General features: G+C 45.9%; 1 protein-coding gene across 1 annotated transcript in view; it reads right to left on the reverse strand.

Moving 5' to 3' along the window:
* The window catches only part of JAM2 (junctional adhesion molecule 2), a 174,358-nt gene that overhangs the window by 58,692 nt on the left and 92,232 nt on the right, over window positions 1–23,434 (reverse strand). The window contains exons 2-4 of the mRNA XM_075335063.1: window positions 14,226–14,291; window positions 6,053–6,169; window positions 4,146–4,295 (exon numbers count right to left, since the gene is read on the reverse strand). Coding sequence (XP_075191178.1) covers window positions 4,146–4,295; window positions 6,053–6,169; window positions 14,226–14,291 — 333 coding nt within the window. The remainder of the gene's footprint in view (window positions 1–4,145; window positions 4,296–6,052; window positions 6,170–14,225; window positions 14,292–23,434) is intronic.

A 23,434-nucleotide genomic window follows, 5' to 3' on the forward strand; every position in this document is an offset into this window, starting at 1 on the left:
CTATTCTGCTGGTGCAGTCACTGTGTACATACATTACATTACTGATCCTGAGTTACATCCTGTATTATACTCCAGAGCTGCACTTACTATTCTGCTGGTGAAGTCACTGTGTACATATATTACATATCCCATACTGATCCTGAGTTACATCCTGTATTACACTCCAGAGCTGCGCTCACTATTATGCTGGTGAAGTCACTGTGTACATATATTACATATCCCATACTGATCCTGAGTTACATCCTGTATTACACTCCAGAGCTGCACTCACTATTATGCTGGTGCAGTCCCTGTGTACATACATTACATTACATATCCCATACTGATCCTGAGCTACATCCTGTATTATACTCTAGAGCTGCACTCACTATTCTGCTGGTGCAGACACTGTACACATACATTACATTACTGATCCTGTACTGATCCTGAGTTTCATCCTGTATTATACTCCAGAGCTGCACTCACTGTTCTGCTGGTTCAATCACTGTTTACATACATTACTTATCCTGTACTGATCCTGAGCTACATCCTGTATTATACTCCAGAGCTGCACTCACTATTCTGCTGGTGCAACCACTCTGTACATACAATACTTATTCTGTACTGATCCTGAGTTACATCCTGTATTTTTCTCTAGAGCTGCACTCACTATTCTGCTGGTGGAGTCACTGTGTACATACATTACATTACCTATCTAATACTGACCCTGAGTTATATCATGTACTATAGTGCAGAGCTGCACTCACTATTCTGCTGCTGCAGTCACTGTGTACATACATTAGATATCCTATACTGATCCCGAGTTACATCCTGTATTATCTTCCAGAGCTGCACTCACTATTCTGCTGGCGGAGCCACTGTGTACATACATTACTTATCCCATACTAATCCGGAGTTACATCCTGTATTATACTCCAGAGCTGCACTCACTATTCTGCTGGTGCAGTCACTGTGTACATACATTACATTACTTATCCAGCACTGATCCTGAGTTACATCCTGTATTAGGCTATGTGTCCACGGTGGAATGTACCTGCAGATTTTTCTGCATGAAAATCCGCGACTTTCGCGGCAAATCCGCACTCGCGGATTTGCCGCGGATTTACCGTGGATTTACCGCGGATTTTGATGCGGATTTCTTTTTCTTTCCCCATTCTATACCCAAAATCCGCACCAAAATCCGCAACAAATTATTGACATGCTGCAGATTTTTCCGCATCAAAATCCGCGGCAAATCCGCAGTGGAAAAATCTGCAGCATGGACACAGCATTTCCAAAATGCCATTGAAATGGCTTGGAAGTGCCGCTGCTGCAGATTTTCGGGAAATCCGCGGCAAATCCGCAGCGTGGGCACATAGCCTTTATACTCCAGAGCTGCACTCACTATTCTGCTGCTGCAGTCACTGTGTACATACATTACGTATCCTGTACTGATCCCGAGTTACATCCTGTATTATATTCCAGAGCTGTACTCACTATTCTGCTGGTGCAGTCACTGTGTACATACATTACATTATTTATCCTGTACTGATCCTTAGTTACAGCCTGTATAATACTCCAGAGCTGAACTCACTATTCTGCTAGTGGAGTCACTGTGTACCTAAAAAAGGCAGCGTTTTACAGTACCAGCAAAGTGTATGGAGATTTCTACAATCTCATGCACATGCTGCTAATGTTTCCTTGTGGATTTGAACCAACAAATCATTTTTTAAATGCCCCATGTCAATTCTTTCAGTGTTTTTGCAGCGCTTTCCATCCATCCAAATGAATGGGGGGAAAAAAAAACCACGCAAAAGTACATACTGTATATTAAACAGCATTTTTTCCTGCCAACACTCAGGTTTTTCTGCAGAACAATCTGCTGCAGATACTCAATGCGTGCCCATCGCCTCATACTCCAGAGCTGCATTCACAATTCAGTCAGCAGGTTAGTCCGTAGACGGCTTTTCTGCTCGTATCATGTTCTTTAAAAGTGATTTTAGCCGGAGAGACGCGCAGATTGCCGACAACTGTAGGAAATCATTTGACGGAATGATTATATTTACTTGTCCAAAATGTTAAAAGGGAGATTAACAAAAAAAAAAAAAAAAAGGGGACAAAGTATTTTCCTGGAAAAGAAGCGAAAGGGAAATTTGCCAACCTGAAGAATAAAACCAGATTAGATTTCACATATTTTCAGACAAGAAAAAGCTTTAAAACCTTTGAGAGGCCATAAAGCCGGAGAAGCAGAATGCTGCAGAGGTTTAATGGAGGAACACGCTGTGCTCTGACGCTTTTATTGGAAACCTCAGTGTCCAAATAATACACAGATGGAGCGAGCGTTTACCGGGAAACCGTTACCGGGACATAAACAAGCTCCATCTACTACTCAAGCAGAGTTGTCACCGGATTTTACAATAAAACCTGCATACATTATACAGATCTCTTATGCCTGATGACGCTGGTGTACTTACTTTGAAATCTAGGTCAGAATGGCTGTATAATCCCAATATTAATATGAGCCTTGATTACAAGATTGTGTTGCTCATTTTCACACTAGGCAAGGGAAATTTCAACCTGGATTATACAACCATTCTTACACAGATGTTCAAAGTAATTACACCAGCCTCATCAGGTCTAAGAGATCTATGTAAGAATTTATTTTGAAATCTGGTGACAGATCCACTTTACATGGAATCCTGTCACCAAGTTTTTGCAATGTTAACTGAGGGCAGCACAATGTAGGGACAGAGACCCTCATTCCAGTGATGTGCAGTTTTAATAAAATTCTTGTTTTATTTGCTGCATGTCTACGCTAACACCAGTGATTGGGATCTGTATACAGTACGCTGTGCATAGGCAAAGAGCTGCTAATCAGTGGTGGGGGTTAGGTTACACAAAACAGAAGGACAACATGGCATGAGATAACTAGTCCTAAAGAGATAATCTACTGCTGATAAAACACTGATTTTATTGAAACTATAACATAGAGACCTATAAATGACATATCGGTGGAATCAGGCTCTCTGCCTCCTAAAAAGCAAACATTTGCTAATATATTCTCTCAGAATGGCCTAATTATTTGCTAAATTAGAGGCCAGAGCATTAAGGGGTTCAGTCAGATAACTATATTCTAAAAACTCAGAGCTCAATAATGGTTAACAGTTTTCTTGCAGTCGTCAGGCAGCGCGTCCGTCCGAGTCGTCAGGCAGCGCGTCCGTCCGAGTCGTCAGGCAGCGCGTCCGTCCGAGTCGTCAGGCAGCGCGTCCGTCCGAGTCGTCAGGCAGCGCGTCCGTCCGAGTCGTCAGGCAGCGCGTCCGTCCGAGTCGTCAGGCAGCGCGTCCGTCCGAGTCGTCAGGCAGCGCGTCCGTCCGAGTCGTCAGGCAGCGCGTCCGTCCGAGTCGTCAGGCAGCGCGTCCGTCCGAGTCGTCAGGCAGCGCGTCCGTCCGAGTCGTCACGCAGCGCGTCCGTCCGAGTTGTCACGCAGCGCGTCCGTCCGAATCGTCACGCAGCGCGTCCGTCCTAGTCGTCAGGCAGCGCGTCCGTCCTAGTCGTTAGGCAGCGCGTCCGTCCTAGTCGTCAGGCAGCGTGTCTGTCCTAGTTGTCAGGCAGCAAGTCCCTCCTAGTCGTCACGCAGCGCGTCCGTCCGAATCGTCACGCAGCGCGTCCGTCCTAGTCGTCAGGCAGCGCGTCCGTCCTAGTCGTTAGGCAGCGCGTCCGTCCTAGTCGTCAGGCAGCGTGTCTGTCCTAGTTGTCAGGCAGCAAGTCCCTCCTAGTCGTCAGGCAGCGCGTCCGTCCTAGTCGTCAGGCAGCGCGTCCGTCCTAGTCGTCAGGCAGCGCGTCCGTCCTAGTCGTCAGGCAGCGCGTCCGTCCTAGTCGTCAGGCAGCGTGTCCGTCCTAGTCGTCAGGCAGCGTGTCTGTCCTAGTCGTCAGGCAGCGTGTCTGTCCTAGTCGTCAGGCAGCATGTTCCTCCTAGTTGTCAGGCAGTACATGCTCTTACCAGCCAGTCTGTCTCAGATTATTTGGCTTGAGGAAGTCTTACACTAAGCTGAAATCAGGGACTTATCTCGACAAACTATAGTTTTCTCTTTTTTTACCGCTGTATTTAACAATTTTAAGTCCATTTGGGCAGAGAACCCGCGTCAGACATCACAGGCAGCACTCACCTAACACCGCTAAATTAATGATGATTTCTTGGAAGTTTTTTTTGTCTTGCGGCGCGCTGACTTCACAGCGATATTGTCCTGAATCCCCTCTGCTGAGATTCCTGAACCGGATACTGGGGCCCATCATCTCCGCCCGCTTCTGTAAATCCACTGGTGGCGCAGGATAAATGCAGAAAATGTGCGGATTAATAATAATAATAATAATAAAAATAATAATAGTGTGTGAGTCACATCATCCTGTCTGGGGTTACTTTTTTAATTCACAAAACTAAAGTACCACTCTCCTCCTCTGTAATATTTATTGGCCAGTTATCTGTGCCAATCCTGAAATCAACAGGATCAGCTTACTGTCTACTAGTGGCTTTTACAGATAAATGCTCCTTATACTGTATTAAAGCCCCTTTTAAAAAAGAAAACATTACTGTGTGTTTCTTGACCCCTATGTAATCTCCTAATAAACATATGTAAGGTGATCACAGTTAATAATTTACATAGAAAACAGGGAATAAAACAGGCCAGATAGGTTCCTCCAATAAAGAAAAAAGCAGGAGGCTCCGCCCATAAAGCAAACTGGACAGGGAGGCTCCGCCCATGAACAAAACAAAGCAGACAGGCTCCACCCACGAAGAAGAAAAAACAAACAATCAGGTACCACCCACAAAGAAAAAAATAAAAAAAAAACAAAAACCCAGGAGGCTCCATCCATGAGGGAAAAAAAAACCCCAGGAAGCTCCACCCATGAATAATATAAAAAAAAGAGGCTTCACCCATAAAGAAAAACAAAACAGGAGGATCCACCCATGAAGAACAAAAGAGGCTCCACCCATGAAGAAAACAAAACAAGAGGCCCCACTTATGAAGAACAAAAGAGGAGGCTCCACCCATGAAGAACCACAAACCAGGAGGCTCCACCCATGAAGAACAAAAGAGGAGGCTCCACCCATGAAAAGAAAAGAAAAAACCCAGGAGGTTCCACTCATGAATAAAACAAAACAGGAGCCCCCACCCATAAAGAACAAAAGAGGAGGCTCCACCCATGAAGAACCACAAACCAGGAGGCTCCACCCATGAAGAACAAAAGAGGAGGCTCCACCCATGAACAACAAAAGAGGAGGCTCCACCCACAAAGAAAAGAAAACGGTAGGCTCCACCTATGAATAAAAAAAAACCAGGAGGCTCCACCCATGAAAAAAAAACAAAAAACCAGGAGGGTCCACTCATGAAAAAAAACAAAACTGAAGGCTCCACCCATGAAGAAAACAAAACCGGAGGCTCCATCCATGAAGAAAACAAAACAGGAGGTTCCACCCATGAATAAAACAAAACAGGAGGCTCCACCCATGAAGAGAGAAGCAGTTACAGAAGTTGGCTGTGTGAGGACACAATGCTCTTATAAATAAGGAATAAAAATGTTGATAAAGCTTATATATGAGGGGTCCTGTTAGACCAATAATGTAAAAAGTTTCTTTCTGGAAGATTTAGGCATTAAATAGAAATATCCAGAATTGGTTGTGTACATAGCCATTCTGTGTCATGTGCAGGGAGGGATAAGTCACATCTGACTCTCATTCCAATCAATAGTAGGCGGATGTGCAATACCCGGCCACTACCAGAAGACGGGGCAGCTCTGGAATTGAGCATTTCCGGCTGTATACCACTGGCACCGACAATAGCTGATTAGTGGTGGTGCCGGGTGTCAGATCCCGGCCGATCAGACATTGATGACCCATCCTAATAATAGGCAATCAATGTAAAAGTAGAGGACAACCCCTTTATGTTCATACCCTGTTTTTGTTTGTTTGTTTGGTTTTTTTAGGTGAAGGTGATACGGGGGGGGGGTTCAATACTGGTCCTAAAATTGAATTGTGACATATTCTCTTAAATAAAAAAGTTAATAAAACGTTTACCTGCCAGCGCGTTATTAAAGAAGACAAAGGAAACGTCTCCATTAGGGGACACTTTTTTCCATTCTAACCGGACGTCTTGCTCTTTTTCTAGTCGGTATTTGCAGGTCAGGATCGTCTCTGCAAGGAATAAAGAGAGACACTTAGAAAGATATATAACGTCATAAGTCAGCCTAAAATATAGGAGGGGACAAGACCTTTGTAATACCAGAACTGCCCCCCCTGAACGTCGTCTTCAGTTGTCTCCATCAGTCCCATAGACAACGAATGAAGCACAAAGTTGCCAATATCTCTGAGGACGTTTACGCCACTCACAACTATGCCCCGGCCCAAAATGGAAACCTTTTGGGCATGGTTTAGATAAGCCCGGCTTTTTTAATCCAGGACCATTGGAGAGTGTGAAATCAATAGGGTGCAGGTGTGACTGTGCCGCTTCATACATTGACCCTGGATTTTTAGTTTTTCGCTGTTGACCTGAGCAGAGGTTACCGCTTCACCCCAAAACGTATATGGGCCAAGTCCTCCATGATGCCTGAACACCCCAGGTCCTGCCTAGGAATCTGTACTGGAAATTACTTTCCACCCCCATTGACCAGACAAGTGGGCAGTGGGTGAGTGCCTCTGTGACGCCCCTGGACTATCAGGTCGTCACAGGGTACTGCACAAGCTGCCCGTCCGTGCAGTATTCTGCCTCCCTCTTGGTTCTGGGTCCCTACTTAAGTGGTGTTGCCTCCATCAGCAAATCAAATCCTAGAGACAACCTGCACCACACCCACCAGGCACACCAGTGGACAGCTTGAGAGGAATAGAGTCGCCCACCTGGGGGGTCAGGGAGGGGAGGTGAGGAAGTGTAGTCAGTTGAGTTGAGTCAGTGAGTGGGTGAAGGAGAAAGTCGGGAGTGGGACTCCCGAAGGAACTGCCTAGGTTGCAGACGGTGGTCTGGGCCTTGAGGAGTTGGATCCCCGGTCTCAGGGGATTGTGGCAAGGTGCTCGGACCCGTCGAGGAGGACAGCCGGCAGCCTGGCCCTATCACCGGTCCCGGTCCGAAGGCACGACGGGGTACACGGATGCTAGGTTGGGGAGTAGCTTCAGGCAACCCGACAATTCACCTGAGGAGAACGGAGTCTTCACGATCCGTTCCCACCCGCTCCAGAATCGGGGCATTAGCGCAACAAAGGGGATAGGACTTTCCAACCAAAAACGGTCCAGAAAATCCCAAGCGTGAGCCTTGAGAGCAAGCTCCCTTACTTAGTGCCATAGTAGGGAGCGGGGTCCAGCTAGTTCCAAGCTATCAGGCCATCAAGTTGAAGTCTAAACCAAGTGCCAGGAGGCCGGTCACGGACCACCAGGCAGCACCACTTGGGGACGGGATTTGGACGAGCTCCCCTCAGCGGAAGCGGTACCCAGAGACTTGGTTTACCCGGTTGTCGGTCTCTGTTCATGAACTGAGTGAGTACGAAAGTGACCCATTCAGCTCCACGGCACTTCCCTCCTTTCACCGAGTCCCGGGGCATCCCCTACCCATGGAGGGTTCCAACACCTTGCTGCCCCGTTCCATCATCCCCGGGTACTCCCAACAGCAATGGTGGTACTCCTAATTACCACACACCACGGGTGGCGTCACGAACTATAACTCCCCTGTAAATACCCCCCTTTTCATTCGAGTGGCCGCACGACCCCCGGGTCCGGAGACCCTCGAGGCACAGTGAACCCAGACCCGAGCAGCTCGGCTGCTTCCATGGGGACGGCATACCTCCATACATCATTGGTGCAACCTGTGCAGCCACACAGGGGCCCATGAGATTAGAAGGCCCATTTTTACCTACAAAGCAGTTAGAATTGTGCATTTTTATGAATTATTGGACTGTAAAGATCCCCATAAACTGTTCTTGCCGAGGAGCCCTTTTCTGTCTGTGTGTCACAACACGGATTAGGGGAGGTCCGGCGTGAAGCCAAATACACAACAAATCATTGGTAACACCAAGATAAACAAGGGGTATACCAGGGACAGATTAACAACAGTGGGCCCAAGCACTAATAAGAGGGAAGATGGACACCTCCTCACTTACCTGCTGCTGTACCCTGCAGTCCTAGCCAGTCCCTATGCAGGTTCCTCACCTGTTGCCGAGCCAGACCTGAAGTCCTGAAAAGACCCTACAATAATCCCTAACTAGGGTGTGGGCAGGTGACGAACGCTGGCCTCACTGCTGCACTGAAACAACACATCGGGAAAGGAAGACAGACAGGGGGAAAACACCACAACAGGCTGCTGTAGTCAGCACCAAGACTATAGACACACCAGCAACTTCCAGAGAGGATTTCAGCAGCTCCTTCCACCTCCAGGCCCAGAATCCAAATGCATGAAGAATAACCGGCACCCTCTGCTGGTAGTAGAGAGTATATAAAGGGACTGGGTGTGGTCCAGCCCGAAAACACCTGAGCTGGTACTAGGCCTGCTTGCTGGCATGGAATACTGCTATTAACTCTACAACTGCAAAAGGGTAAGAAAACCGTTTAAGGCCTCCTTCACACGTCTGTGTCTCCAAGACGTGTTTGGTCCGTTTCCTCACGTGCCGGTGACACGGGCACACGTAGACCCATTAAAAACAATAGGTCTGCGCTTCCATGCATCTTTTGCCATGGACCGTGTCCGTGTGGAGCATACGTGTGCCCGTGTGCTCCACACGTAGACATGTCCATTTTTCTCCAGCATCACGGGTGTCACACGGACCGCACGGATATGATCCGTGTGACACCCACCGGAGAAAACACACGTGTCTGTGAAATAAAATTAATTTCGATACTCACCTTCTCCAGCCCTGCTTTCTCTGCCGCTGCTGTCACTTGCTTCCGACCCCTGCTCATTATGCTCATCGCATATTCACTGCACTGCGGACCGGAAGCAGCAGCAGCGGGGAGTCGGCAGGATCAGAGACCGTAGATCAGCACCACGGACAGCAACACCAGGGACAGGTAAGCAGAAAGTTCCCATTCTCCGTGTGTTATCATGGATAACACACGGAAAACACACGTGTGCCATGAACACGGCACACGGAGGGCAATAAGCACCTTTGACATATCCGAAAAAAACGTGTGATTTTCACGGACGTGTAAAATAGGCCTAAATAGCAGAGTCACACAGGGGGAAACTGTCACTAAACTCTTACAGCAGAGAGACAATCATGACACTGTGTCCGCCAGTGCACGTGGGGATAGGTTACCTTTTGCATTGGATCCCAGGAGCTTTAAGTAAAGCCTCTGTGATTAATAAGGAAATTAAATCAAGTATATTAATAATAAAACGAGAGGGTTAAAGCTCCTCCACGCCGTGTCCTATCATTATGTAACCGAGTCCCCGAAATCTAGCATTGTGTCTCCTGGGTCACCTAGCGGAAATGTGTGAGGTGGAGTTTCTGCAGAAGGCAGCCTGACCTTGCTGTTATATCACTGCTGACAGAGAGGAATTGGACTGCAAGGAGACAACAGAAATAGGCTGAAGGTTTCCTGAAGTATAAATATGAATTAATAAGTCTGCGCTCCAGGACAGTGACCCAGCAATCTCGCTGCTGGGATCGCCTAGGTAAGCACACCAGGTCTGCTCGCTTTTTTTTTTTTTAAGGGACCAGAGTGAATAGGTGTGAGGTGTAATCAGGCAATGTCTGGGTTCAAAGGTTATAGTCACAGATGGACCTTGGTGCCGGAGGGGGCCAAAAAGGCTTTGCAGTGGGGGGAGGCGGAGGTAGGCATCCACCTAGGGGGCCACCTCACACCACCCTGAGGGATGGACACAACCAGGAAAAAGAATATATATTCTGTAATGTCTTCCTGTAGGCTGGCCATCACTGACAATCAGAAGTGCCCTCAGGGGGATGGTTACTGCTTCTACGTTGGCTTGCATCTACGTCGTCATATGGATACAGGTAAATATATCAGCATGGAGGAGCAGAGCTGAAAGAGTCTGCTTGTCTGTCGGCACCATCTGTATGACGAACAATAAGGACCATGGCTGTCACGGGTGTGTCATGGGTGACAGTCAGTCATGTGGTTTCTGGCAATAGAAGGTCATAGCATTTGGCTGCACAGAATGCTCCCAGACTTTCCATTGTTCCTGCTGTCAGTATTCATTGGGGTCATTCCACATCAAGTGGACCAGTTTTAAAAATCGTCCCCACTCGACCTTCTCCGATTTTGTTGAAAATTTATAAGGATGTACATGCATGTTTGAAAAGAGGTTCTGTAAATTTTTAGAGCTAGTATGCCAAATTTCAGCATCATAGCCAGTATAGAACGCTAATGGCTATGTGCCAAAGTTTGCAAAATCCTCTTAGCTGAAGCCGCAGGCTTGGTGGAACCTCCAGTGAAAGGTCAACAGTGCCCGATGTATTTGAGATCTGGCCCTAAAAATGTACAGAACCTCTTTTCAAACATACATGTACATCCTTATAAATTTTCAACAAAATCGGAGAAGATCGAGTGGGGACCACTGGTCCACTTGACATGGAATGACCCATTGGTATAGGTAGCTTTCTCACTGGATTCATCTCTCCCGCGTTGGACCCTGCAGGAGCTCTCCTTCCACCCAGCTGATGATCATCAGCATTACCTTGGTGCTTAAATACCCCTTCCTTCAAGGGACTGGTGATATTTTTCAGGTCATGCAAGCCGGTGGTTTGAACTTCTCTGTGGTATCATTGCTGAAATCTTTGCTGAACTTCTACATGTGTCATCTGTAGATAAGTAGTTCATGCATTTTTCCTGAGTGTCCCCGTGTGTCTTCTGTAGTGTTTAGTGGGGTTGACGAAGAGCTCATCCCACCCATTCCCTATTTAGAGCCCAGCACCAGGAATACCTAGGGTCAGGTATCCATCTCGACGCAATGGTGTGGAACCTATCTAGGGTGATGAGGGACCCCAGGGACCAGCAGTAGGTTTGGTCAGGGGTCACTATTTTCACTTTCTCTAGACACAGGGTTTCCCTTCCCTTTTGCTGGGTACTTCTCCGTACCTAGCGTGACAGTGGCTCCTAAAAGACTGAGCCATGTGAGAAGGTCTGATGCCATCAAAACAAGGAGGAACAACCGATTGCAATAGGTTTCCAAGAAGAACCAGATCAACCACATTCTCCATGATGGAGGTTCCTAGAGGCAGAATTAGCAACCACTTAAACCCTCAAAGTGGAACATTTATTTCCCACCATGGACCTTTATGGAATACCCCAAAATGCAGAAGACGCGTCCGCAAATGCCCATTTTTGTGAAGAGCTCACATAATCTGCAACCCTTTCTGGCCTGGGTCGCAGCATTATCCTGTCAAGAATACTTTAACGTGTGACTTGTTTTTAGTCAAAAAAGAAGTTGCAAGACTAAAGAGTTGAGTTTTTACATGTTTATTCTGCCATTTCTATGTTATTTGGGAGAAATCGGCGCAATAACAAATATGGCCGCCCGGACCTTCCATAGCGCTGGTTATCTAGTATTGTTAATGTCTCCCTAGCTATGCTCTCATATAGGAGCCATATTAATAGGGTGCAGTAATTTAAAGACGTCTAGTATCTGGCGTTTCTTTTTCCAGTTATGATAATGTTCCTTGGCAGGAGATATTCTTTGTCCGCACTGTAGCAATAACTACGAAGCACTTAGGAAATAGAGCTGGTATTGATCACCAGTGGCTGATTTATGGAGCTTAATAAATTTTCCTGAACACTTTATGGTCAATGCTGTTTTTCACATAAACACATGTAGATAAGCCTTTTATAGCACACACCCCTGTGGCTCCAATGCTGCTAAATGCATTGCCCTTTTTTTAGCTACCCCGAGGACAGTAGAGATGATACTCAAACGCTTCTGTCCCTTCCAGCAATCAGGGGATCTCAGACCTAATATACTACACATAAAAAATAATTAACTTTCCAAAATATTTTGCCTCATCTATCTGCTAATGAACCAGATATGGGTAGCGCTGGCATCCCTGCAGGGTCGCCGACTTACTTACTGCCCCAGCCGGGTCCGCTCTCCCCGGCTGACATGCAGCCTCCCATGTCCTCTCCTGTCTCCTTTTCCTCCCGGGCCCTGTATATGCTGCACAGGGTTCCCAGGAGTACACCTAAGACGTGCGTGCACATACCGGGCCTCCTCTTAAAGGGCTAGAGTGCCATCTCCAGGAAATACCTCTCAGCCTATAGCTGAGAGGATGTATGCATTTAAGACACCCTCCCTTTAGGGGAGGTGCCTGCGCAACGCTCCTAGTCAGTGTCCCATACACTTGTGTCCACTACCTATACCGGAGTCTGCCTTCCCATACCTGTCTATCACTGCCATGCCCACCATTCTTGTCCATACCAGCCTGTCCAGCCTGCCTCAGTCACCCCGCCTGTACCCGTCTATTCCTGTGTCCATCACCTGCAATGGGGGTCAGCTGCCACAGTCCCGGTCACTGACCTGGGAGTGGTACTTGGCGTCCGCCCAGGGGTGGGATTCAAATTTTTAACAACAGGTTCTCTGTAAACCCCGCCCAGTTGAAAACCACAACCATTCAGTAACCACACCCATTTTGTTAGCCACACCCATTTACATGCACTTTCCTCAACCAAAAAATACAAGTAATTTAAAGTAAAATCTCTTTCCCCTCCTATACCTTCACTCTCCTGTCCAGCACCAGTTGTTACAGTCACTGTCAGTCATATTGTATTAAATGTTTTTTGTTTTACAATTTTTAAAAATTATTACTAAAGGAGCCCTGCTAAAATTGGATTGGACGACTTTCCCCATACATATCTCATCCCATGTGGTCCCCCCCCCCCTGCATATCCCATCCCATAATGGCCCCTTTCCCCTGCAGATCCCATCCCATTATGGCCTCTTTCCCCTGCAGATCCCATCCCATAATGGCCCCTTTCCCCTGCAGATCCCATCCCATTATGGCCTCTTTCCCCTGCAGATCCCATCCCATAATGGCCCCTTTCCCCTGCAGATCCCATCCCATTATGGCCTCTTTTCCCCTACAGATCCCATCCCATTATGGCTTTTTTCCCAGCAGATCTTATCCCATGTGCTCCTTTTCCCATATAGCTCCCATCTATGTGGCCTCTCCCCATATAGCTCCCATCTTATGTGGCCTCCTCTCCCCATATAGCTCTTATCTATGCGGCCTCCTCTCCCCATATAGCTCCAATCTATGTGACCGCCTCTCCCTATATAGCTCCCATCTATGTGGCCTCCTCTCCCCTATAGCTCCCATCTATGTGACCTCCTCTCCCTATATAGCTCCCATCTATGTGGCCTCCTCTCCCCTATAGCTCCCATCTATGTGGCCTCCTCTCCCCATATAGCTCCCATCTTATGTGGCCTCCTCTCCCCATATAGCTCCCATCTTTATGCAGCCTCCTCTCCCCATATAGCTCCCATCGATGCAGCCTCCTCTACCCATATAGTTGCCATCTTATGCTTCCCCTCTCCCTGCATCTTCACCTCACTGAGCGCTTACCTGCTCCAAGCACCGGCGGCCTCTCCTGTGTCTCCTGTCCTCCACAGCACTCTGCACACTGACAGATGGCAGTAGGAGGCGCTACCTCCTCACAATGCTGTGACCTCTGCAGCGTCAGCGCGTCACTGCACGCCAGGTCAGGGAGCAAACAGGCTCCACTGTACCCGGAAGTGCGGTGCGGAGGTACGGGGATTCATTTGTACTAGTGTCTTAAAGACACTAACACAGATCAAAACAGGGAACCGGATCGCCAGAGCTGTTTCTTGCCGGTTCGGGGAACCAGCTGCTATTTTAACAACCGGTTCGCCCGAACCGGACAGAAGCGGCTGAATCCCACCCCTGCGTCCGCCTCACGGTGGGCGATTAGTTAAGCCCCTCCCACTAAGGGGTAAGCCCGGGTCACCCTATGGTCCAGTTGGTTCACTAATCCCGCTCGCTGCCTCTACACCGGCTGTGAACGTTCAGTATGGTAACTTAAGAGCTGCATTTATAATTCTGCCAATTATAACCATGACTGTCATAAGACAACAGATATGGTTATCTGTTTTCCCGAAGTCTTTACTAAATGTTTTCTAAGTTTTAGAAGTAAATCCACAGCACACAATACCTAAAGTGATCAGGAGCCACTGACAATGACGCAAGCATTAATCGATATCGTTGCAGATGTGACATAATTCAGAATCATTTCTCATTACCTCCAAATTCCAGTTCCTTTACATCGTAGTTCTCAGACTCCACGATCACAGCGGACACTTCCCAAACTGTAAAATATAAGACAATGGCTGATGAGTTACTCACTACATAATAAGAAGCAACATAATTGTTATCCAATTATCCGTACAATGGTGGACCTGTGCCACGATTGGGGGAGTTGCAGCTCCAGAGGATTCTAGGCTTCTCAAGTTAGCGAATTATGAATTTGCTAAAAATCACAAGACATACTGTATTTGTTATGTGCACTTAAGTGCACGCATGGTAAATAACGAAAAATAGGGTCTTACTTAAAACTACGACACCTGACCCGCCCGGTTGTCATACAGACCAGAGGTCCCAGGTGCGCAGTCCCTAAAGGCCCCTGCACAGACTGAAACAGCCCAACTAGATGACTCTGATGACCACTTGGACCTTCACTGCCTAAGCGGCCATCGAGGGTTCCATGTACCTCCTAAAGAATGCGGGGGAAGGTGAAGAGTAAAAGAAGGTAAAGCAAAAAGTTATAATCTGCCAGGATAAATCACAAAATACACAAGCTGTACTTCCAAGCAGGATCCACTTCAGAAATATCACCAGCCGGAAATGGAAACCCGGGGAGGCTTTAAATAGTTATACCCGCCGGATGATTGTCACACTAGGTATGGGGAAATACCGAGCGAACGGCGAAAAGGGAGGAGAGGGAAACCCTGTGTCTAGGGAAGGGGGAGATGGTGACCCTTGATAAATCCTTTTGCTGGCCCCTGGTTCACCTGACGCTCTAGATAGGTGCAGAACCTATGCGCCGAGCAGGATACCTGGCCCTGTCTGAACCTAAACTGGGCCCTAGCTAATGAACAGGTGGGATGAGCGCTAGTCTACCCCATTAAGTCCTAAACAACACACCGGGAAAACAAGCAAACAACTTATCTCCAAGAAGACTTAGGGAGAGGAAAAGCAACACACAACGTGTCTCCAGATAATCATTTGCAATCAGGACCGTATAGAAACTTAACTCTATCACCAGCAACTTACCAAGGGGAAGTGCAGGTATAAAAACACACAGAGGGTGAGAGATGATGATTAGCAGCTGAATGTAAAAGATGTCCGCAGAGTCCTAAAGGGGAAAGCGTAAACCCTGACAGAGGAGACACACAAAACTCCATACACACTATAGAGGAAAGGATGGATCATCAAAAATCAGTTTGTGCGGCCAAACGCAGCGACCTTCTGCAGCCGGGCACCACAGGGTTGTCTATCAACCGTGATACATCTGTGACAGTGAAGGAGCAGACAAAGTGTTCAGAACCTGACTGTGGCTCAGTGGAAAGGTAAATGGACCCCAGTACAGGAGGCTGCAGGATCAAATTTGAGGCATGACAATACTTAAACACTAATATCTCTTTGAAAGGGTTATTCCCATCTTTGTGAATGGGTATTGTGACATAGTGGTTATGAATATACCGTAAGCACTTTTGCAATTTACTGCTTATTAAAATTTCCAGCTGCTCTTCAGATATTACTATTTTTCTTTTGTTTACAACTTATTGCCTTGGCGGCTGACCCCCACTGCTAGACAGCTAGAACATCCATATAGCTTACAAGCTCTTTTGTATTGTGCTTGTAAGCACTGTTCTGAACATGGCCTGGATCACTGGAGCGCGCCGTTACGGTTGGTTGCTCTTCTACACAACAAGCTGTACACAAAAGCGTAATTATACACCTCAACATTGAGATGGCAACAGTAATCACATTTTCACATCTCCACCAGGACCTGCTCCTGCGTCGTCTGCTTCTGTCACCAGGCGCTGCCATATTCATTCTCCGAGCGGTGCTGGTAATAGAAGAACCAGAAGCTCTGGACAGCGCAGGCTCTGTCCTGCACTGAGATTAGGGTGGCTGGGACATGCAGTGCCATCCAGTCTGACAGTAGAGGCGTGTGCTGTCCAGCTGGAGGTGTGAGCTCCCTACTACAGCCAATTGGAGAGCACCACATCCAACTTAAGCTTCCAACTTACTCTGGAAACTGCCAGATATAGTCTTGTGCTCCTTTGGTTTAGTCCTGGCTCTTCAGCTCCAGTTTAGTAACTTTATTTCCTGTTTTACCCCCAGCTTGTTTTACTGACTAATTTGGGCATGTTCTTATTTTGCACTTTTACTGCCTTCTTGCTTCTGACCTGGATACCTACTGTAACCACTCTTGCCAGCTTGCAGCACCGTACAACAGCTTGCTCCATGGCCCCAACCCAGAGGTCCCTATATAAGACCAGATCCACATAAGGGTGAAGGCCAGGGAAGCCCCTGGAATCTGGTAAGCAGAGTGGCTTGCCCGAAGCCTGTCCGTGGTAGCCATTTTAGAGCTGTCAGGCGACCACTGACAAGGCCTCATAACACATGAGGTTCTTATTAGTTGTCCGAGGAATGTTTTTCCATGCTGAATGCACTTCAGCAATTGCAAGAAGTTGATCTTAAAGGGGTGGTTCACTATTCTACAGTAGTGACTACATCTCTATGATCAGCCAATTCTGCCTGTGAGTGGCGCTACTGCGGACCACTCATCCCCATGAAGTAACCCCGAAGCTCCGTGACCTCTGGGATCCGGTGATGTCAGGTCAACTTTCAGTTGATTTGACATCACCGAGGTAGGCCACAGTCTTCCTGAGTGACCGGGCTGTGGGCAGCGTTTCACCGCTCGTCACAGCCCAGCGTCACAGTGCAGCATCTTGCGTACTCTCTCCTTCAATGCAGAGCTCCACAAGCAGGAGCGATGCTGGGCTGTGAGGAGCGGTGAAACTCAACCCACAGCCCAGTCACTCAGGAAGACTGGAAAACAAGACAAGACAAGGTCAACCATCCTTACCTATGTAGTCTTCTACTAGGAATTCCTCCCACTAGCCAGTTTCCTACTCCACACTGATGAGGGGCAAATACCCCATAACAGCTGTCTGTGGATGGATACCATGTTTGGCATAGGTGGTCTCCTTGACTGGAGACTGCTCTTCCCGTGGTTGTTCCTTCCCGGTGAAAGACCTGGCTAGTTTCCTGCCAGCGTTGAGAAACATGTGATGGTGTCTCCGCGGCATTCTTGTTTTGCATATTTTCCCAGGGGGCCTTGTTCTAGTGTCACTGCGTTGAGAAACATGTGATAGTGTCTCCGTGGTGTTGGATGCTGATCTCCCCGAGGTCAACCATCCTTACCTATGTACTCAGGAAGACTGGGGCCGCCTCGGAGAAGTCAGGCCAACTGGAAGTTGACGTGACATGACCGGATCCCAGTGGTCACGGAGCCCGGGGGTCACTTCATGGGGATGAGGGGACCACGATAGCGCCGCTCAGAGGCAGAATTGGCTGATGAAGATATTTAGAAAAAGCCATCCCTATCAGTTTTACAGGGATGTGGCCACTATTGCCGAGTAGTGAACCACCGCTTTAATTATTTGCCCACCAATGACGTGCCAGATTTGTGTTTTGTCCCGGGATTTCGGCGCATGGCGTTCATACTCGAAACTAGATCCAGATGTTAGGAACACTTTGATTCCATTTCTTTAGCCATTTGGAGATCACTAACATATCTGTGCATCCGGTGATTTCCATAATCCCAGGTTTCCTTCTTGGAATTGCACTTTCAATGTTCAGGAGGATATCTCAAGAACGACTGCGAGCGTTAATAAGCAGTTAATTGCAAAAGTGTTTTAGCGAGTTCGATCCGACAATTGCCATCTATGAAGATGGGAATGACAAGACTTTAATGCAGCCATGACCGGGCTGTGTTTTTGAAGAAAAAAAAAAAAGTCAAGGCCATGAGAACTTTTCATACTAGGCCTCATTACATGGGCAAGTTAGTGGCTATATAAGAATCTCGAGTCAGAGAAGAACGCCAGTAAAGCTGTCAGCACCTGCTGCTATTCTGGACGGACAACACTCAGACGCACAATTCGAGACATTCCTTTCCCCACAACATGTCCCTTCCCTCGTATTTGCCATTGTACAACTCACACTTGCCCTTATTACGGACATAACATGCATCGTTCATCTGCCCGAGGCAGACACATTTTGGTCATCTAATTGTTTGACGTTGTCCTCTATCCTCTCCCAAAAACATTTGAAGTATTATATATAATACTATAGTAATCACCAAAGGTGTAAGAGCTAAATAATGTAGGCACAGATAGTACTTTATATTTATGTAAATGGTATAGAAAGTACTGCCTCCCTGTAACTGATGTTGGCACAGATAGTGCTGCATTTTGTCTCTTTCTGCAAATGATGCAGCCACAGAAAGTACAGTTTCCTTGCTTCTCCCTGTACATAAAGTAGGAAGATTTAGTACATAATCCCAGTCTCTCCAAGTAAATAAAATAACCACACACAACAAGACTTGACCTTTCCTGTAAGCAATGTTGCCACAAATTTTACTGGATCCTTGTCTCTGATTCTAAATGATAAAGATACATATGGTACTGTCTGCAATTGCCTGAAATTCATAAAGGCACAGATAGTACTGCCGCCCCGTCTCTATGTACATGATGTAGGAACATATAGTACTCCCTCCCTTTCTCTATGTAAATTATGAACAACACAGATATACTTGTATACTATTCTGAATTTGCTAGTACTCTTCAGGATTTTGAGGCACAATCCCTACGAATTTGGCTTCTCTGGAGCTTAAAGAGATAGGGGCATTACCAGGAGTGCAGGAATTTATCGTCCCTTTTCCGCTAACAAATAGTGGTAAAATGTGCAGATATCCCTTCCTCCCTGTCTCCATGAGAATTCTGTAGGCCTAGATAACAATGTCTTATCTCTATATAAATGATGTAGGAACAGATAGTACTTTCTTCCTTATTTTATGTAAATTATGTAGTAGCAGATAGAAAATTAGTATAGATAGTACTGATACCAGTCACAATGTGAAAATAATAAAAGTGGAGATGGTACTGTCTCCTGGTTTCTATGTATATGATGTATGAACAGATAATATTGCCTTACTGTCTCTATGTAAATAATGTAAGAACAGATAGTATTGCCTTACTGTCTCTATGTAAATAATGTAAGAACAGGTAGTATTGCCTTACTGTCTCTATTTAATTGATGTAGGAAGAGATAGTATTGCCTCTCTCTCTTTATGTAAATGATGTAGGAACAGATAGTATTGCCTTACTGTCTATGTAAATGATTTAGGAACAGATAGTATTGCCTTCTGTCTCTATGTAAATGATTTAAGAACGGATAGTATTGCCTTATTGTCTCTATGTAAATGATGTATGAACACAAAGTATTAACTTACTATCGCTATGTAAATGTAGGTACAGATTGTATTGCTTTACTGTGTGTAAATGATGTAGGAACAGATAGTATTGCATTGCTGTCTCTATGTAAATGATGTATGAACACATAATATTGCCTTAATGTCTTTATGTAAATGATGTAGGAAGAGATATTACTGCCTCTCTGTCTCTAAGTAAATAATATAGATAGTACTGCCCACCTGGTAAGAGCTGTAAATAATGAACATGTAGCTAGTACTTCCTCCCTGTACCCATGCAAATGATGTAGGAACAGGTAGTGCTGCTTCTCTGTCTCTTTATAAATTATATGGATAGTACTGCCTAATGTCACTACCTGTAGCTAATGAAGGCACATTTAGTACTGCTCCCCTGTCTCTAAGTAATTGAGGTAGGTATAGATAGTGCTGCATACCTGTAGCTACAGTGAGAAGAGAACAGATTAAAAAATGTGATATATCATAGAATTATTGGGTAAACTGAGGTTTTCCTTGGCTCTTTTCATGTTCTCGAATTCACATGCTAGAACATGTGTCTGCTGTCCATGCTCTAATAGAGCAATTTGTGTTAGTTCAGTAGCCGGAAACATAGCCCCAGGCCACGGCAAATATCGTACTCAATGACCCTAAACTATGAGGGTACACTGCTGGCTAATGCTGGGGACGTTATTTCAGCCCTTGTACAATCAGAGTGGTTCACAGAATCCGCCAGACTTTTAATTAGAATTTCTTGCAATTATCGTCCAGGGATTAGGCCGGCATTCGCGACGGTGTTAGGACTTTGCAGTTTGGCTCTGAATCTCCGTGGTAAAATTTTCAGAGATGTAGATAATTGATTCAAGAGGGACACCAAATAAAATGTTCATGCTTCATAAGCTTCCAAGCAAGCATGTGATCAAATTAAATAGACCCGTCTTTCACAAAATCCGCCGTGAAAACAAACCATGCATCATCACTTTGGAAACTTTCTTAATATACGAGTTCATCCCTTTGAAGTATGGCTGCGAGTTAACTAAATGGGAAAATATAAATATGGACGCCAGGTAATAAAAAATGATGGAACCAATCTCCTTGATTGATTACTGTAGAGTGAATGGGTCCGTAGAAGGATATAGATCGTTGTAGTAACTGATGAAACATTATTAAAGAATAGCTATAAAGCAGGGGTGGCTGGCTAGTTGCATTCTTGGCACCGAATTTTGGTTTACTACCAGCAAATAAGAATGGGACGAGTTTAGGGTGTATCTACGATAAACTTGGCAACTCGGACAGAACATTTGGGTGGTTCCTGGAAAAAAGAGATGTCCCTAATTCCTGGATGAGTTTCATGGTCGCCACTGAAGCCTCCAATAAGGCAAAGCTTCTGAAAAGTTTCTATCTGTTAGAACAAGCCTGCAGAACATATGACCCACAGGCCTGACAAAAGGTTTCTTGTGGCCTGCAGAGAATCGGTAGACTATGGTTCTCTCCTTTCTGTACTCGGTTGTATAAGTATCTTTTAGAAGCAAATATATTTGGACATTTTAGCGCCGGGACAGGACCAAGCAGCACTCGTCAGCTCCTTGTCCTGAAATTCAGCAGCGTGATGAAGTCATCATTTGGCTGACCTCATCACACTGCTGGTTTTATGGCTGAGGTGGAGATGATGTGGTAGACATACCAGGGGACAGTAAGCATTCTTTGTAAGAGCCAAAGATTCAATATACAGATTATTATTGGATACATTATATAGAAATTTGAGAGAGCAGAAGCAGTGTAAGAGATAATATGGAAAGAAGGAGTAGCAGTATGGAGGACAATATGAATAGGAACAATGAGGGGTAGGCTGAAGGCATATTGTTTAGAGAGGCAGTGTGGGGGGCAATATCGAGATGAGCAATGTGGGGGATATTATGGTAAAGGGCAGTGTGTGGGGGATATTAATGAGAGTGGCAGTGTGGGGAACATTATGGAGAGGGGCAGTGTGGGGGATATTATGGAGAGGGGCAGTTTTTGGGGATGTTATAGAGAGGGGCAGTTTGTGGGTATATTATTGAGAGGGGCTGAGTGGACATATATATGGGGGCAGTGTGGGAAGTGGGGATATAATGGTGCGATATGGGGGAATATTCTGCAGAAGGCTGGAGAAGAGGGAAGTCTGCAGAAGAGGGAAGTCTGCAGAGACAAGCTGTGGATGTCCAAATTCATCATGATATCTACTACATGGAGACTACTACATGAAAACAAAAGAGATGGGAACGACTTCAATTAGAGAAGATATCCCCTAAAAGGTACAAAGATTTACATTTTTATTTATAATACTGATTGGATCAGTACTGTGGTTTTTGTTTGGTCCGCTGTCTGATGATGGCTGGTAACAATCACCTCAGTATATCTTTACCATTATTAATGACATACTGGGAGTTGCATGTTCATCTATTACACGTGTACACGGGACTGACCTAACATTGTAACTGATAGCTGTACTAAACTTGGTGTTGTAATTTTGTACTGATGATTGTTCTAGTGATGTATTGGTACAGTATTCATGTAGTGATTATGGTTCTGGTGCTGCATTCATGTACCAATTGTGTTTCTGATTTTGCACACATATAGAAATCTATAGCTGGTCAGATTATATGCTACATGGCTATGTTAACACTCAATACTAGGATTTTTGATATTACGAGGAGGCTTTGCTGAGTTTCTATTCTAAAAACTCAATGAAATATGTTCACACTGAGTTTTTGGAGCAGAAACTGAGTAGAAACTCTCCAAATCCTCCTGAATCTCAGAACTTCTCAAAATTTGGTTCTGGTGATTTATTTATTTAAATATCTTTATATTTTTGGGGGTCCCTTGGGATTGGTTCAGCATGACAATATGGCCCTTGCACCAAGAAATGTTCTGCACCCCTGCTTTAAAGGGTGTAGAAGAGAGATGGAGGTGTGGAGACATGGACAGAATGTGACTTAGAGAAACAAATGTGGCTACAATTAAAAAAAAAATACCAAACATGCAAAAAAAAAAATTAGATAAAAATGGCACAGTAGAAAATGTGAGTGGTGTGTCCTTTTGGAGTGTGTCTAGGTCTGAGAGCATGAGATAGATAACAGTTCATTCCTGACTCTTGGGGTCCACAAGACAGGTTCAGCTGCTCTACGTGAGGATCTCTGCTATCTTGTCTACCTTTTCTTGTGCCACATGGATCCCAAGTTAATATGGTAAACGCGTCTTTCTATTGGCGCATTGTTTAGCTGCATTTACCTATATAGTAATGTATGCACTGACTAAATCGGGCTTTACACGCTACAACAAATCTAACGATGTGTCGGCGGGGTCACGTTGTAAGTGACGTACATCCGTCATCGTTACTGTTGTTGTAGCGTGTGACAGCTATGTGCGATTGCGTTTGAACGTAAAACCATTCATCACATACACGTCGTTCATTTCCTTAAAATTGCACGTCGGGTTGTTCATCGTACCCGGGGTAGCACACACTGCACTGTGTGACACCCCGGGAACGATGAACAGATCTTACCTGCGTCCCGCGGCTCCCGCCGGCAATGCAGAAGGAAGGAGGTGGGCGGGATGTTTAAGTCCTGCTCATCTCCGTCCCTCCGCTTCTATTGGCCGGCTGCTGCGTGACGTTGCTATGATGCCGAATGTCCCTCCCACTCCAGGAAGAGGATGTTCGCCGCCCACATCGAGGTCGTATGGAAGGGTAAGTAAGTGCGACGGGAAATAATAGTTTGTGCAACACGGTCAACAAATTGAACGTGCCGCACATACGATGGGGGCGGGTACGATCGCATACGATATCGTATGTGATACCGTAAGGTGTAAAGCAGGCTTTAGACTAGGTTCACATCATGTCTGTGTACCTATGCCTCTCCATCTGAGGTTTCTAGCTGAAATCTCGAAAATTGGAATTTAGATGTTCCCCCAATG

The sequence above is a fragment of the Anomaloglossus baeobatrachus genome, chromosome 2, assembly GCF_048569485.1.
Source record: "Anomaloglossus baeobatrachus isolate aAnoBae1 chromosome 2, aAnoBae1.hap1, whole genome shotgun sequence".
Taxonomy (NCBI): Eukaryota; Metazoa; Chordata; class Amphibia; order Anura; family Aromobatidae; genus Anomaloglossus; species Anomaloglossus baeobatrachus.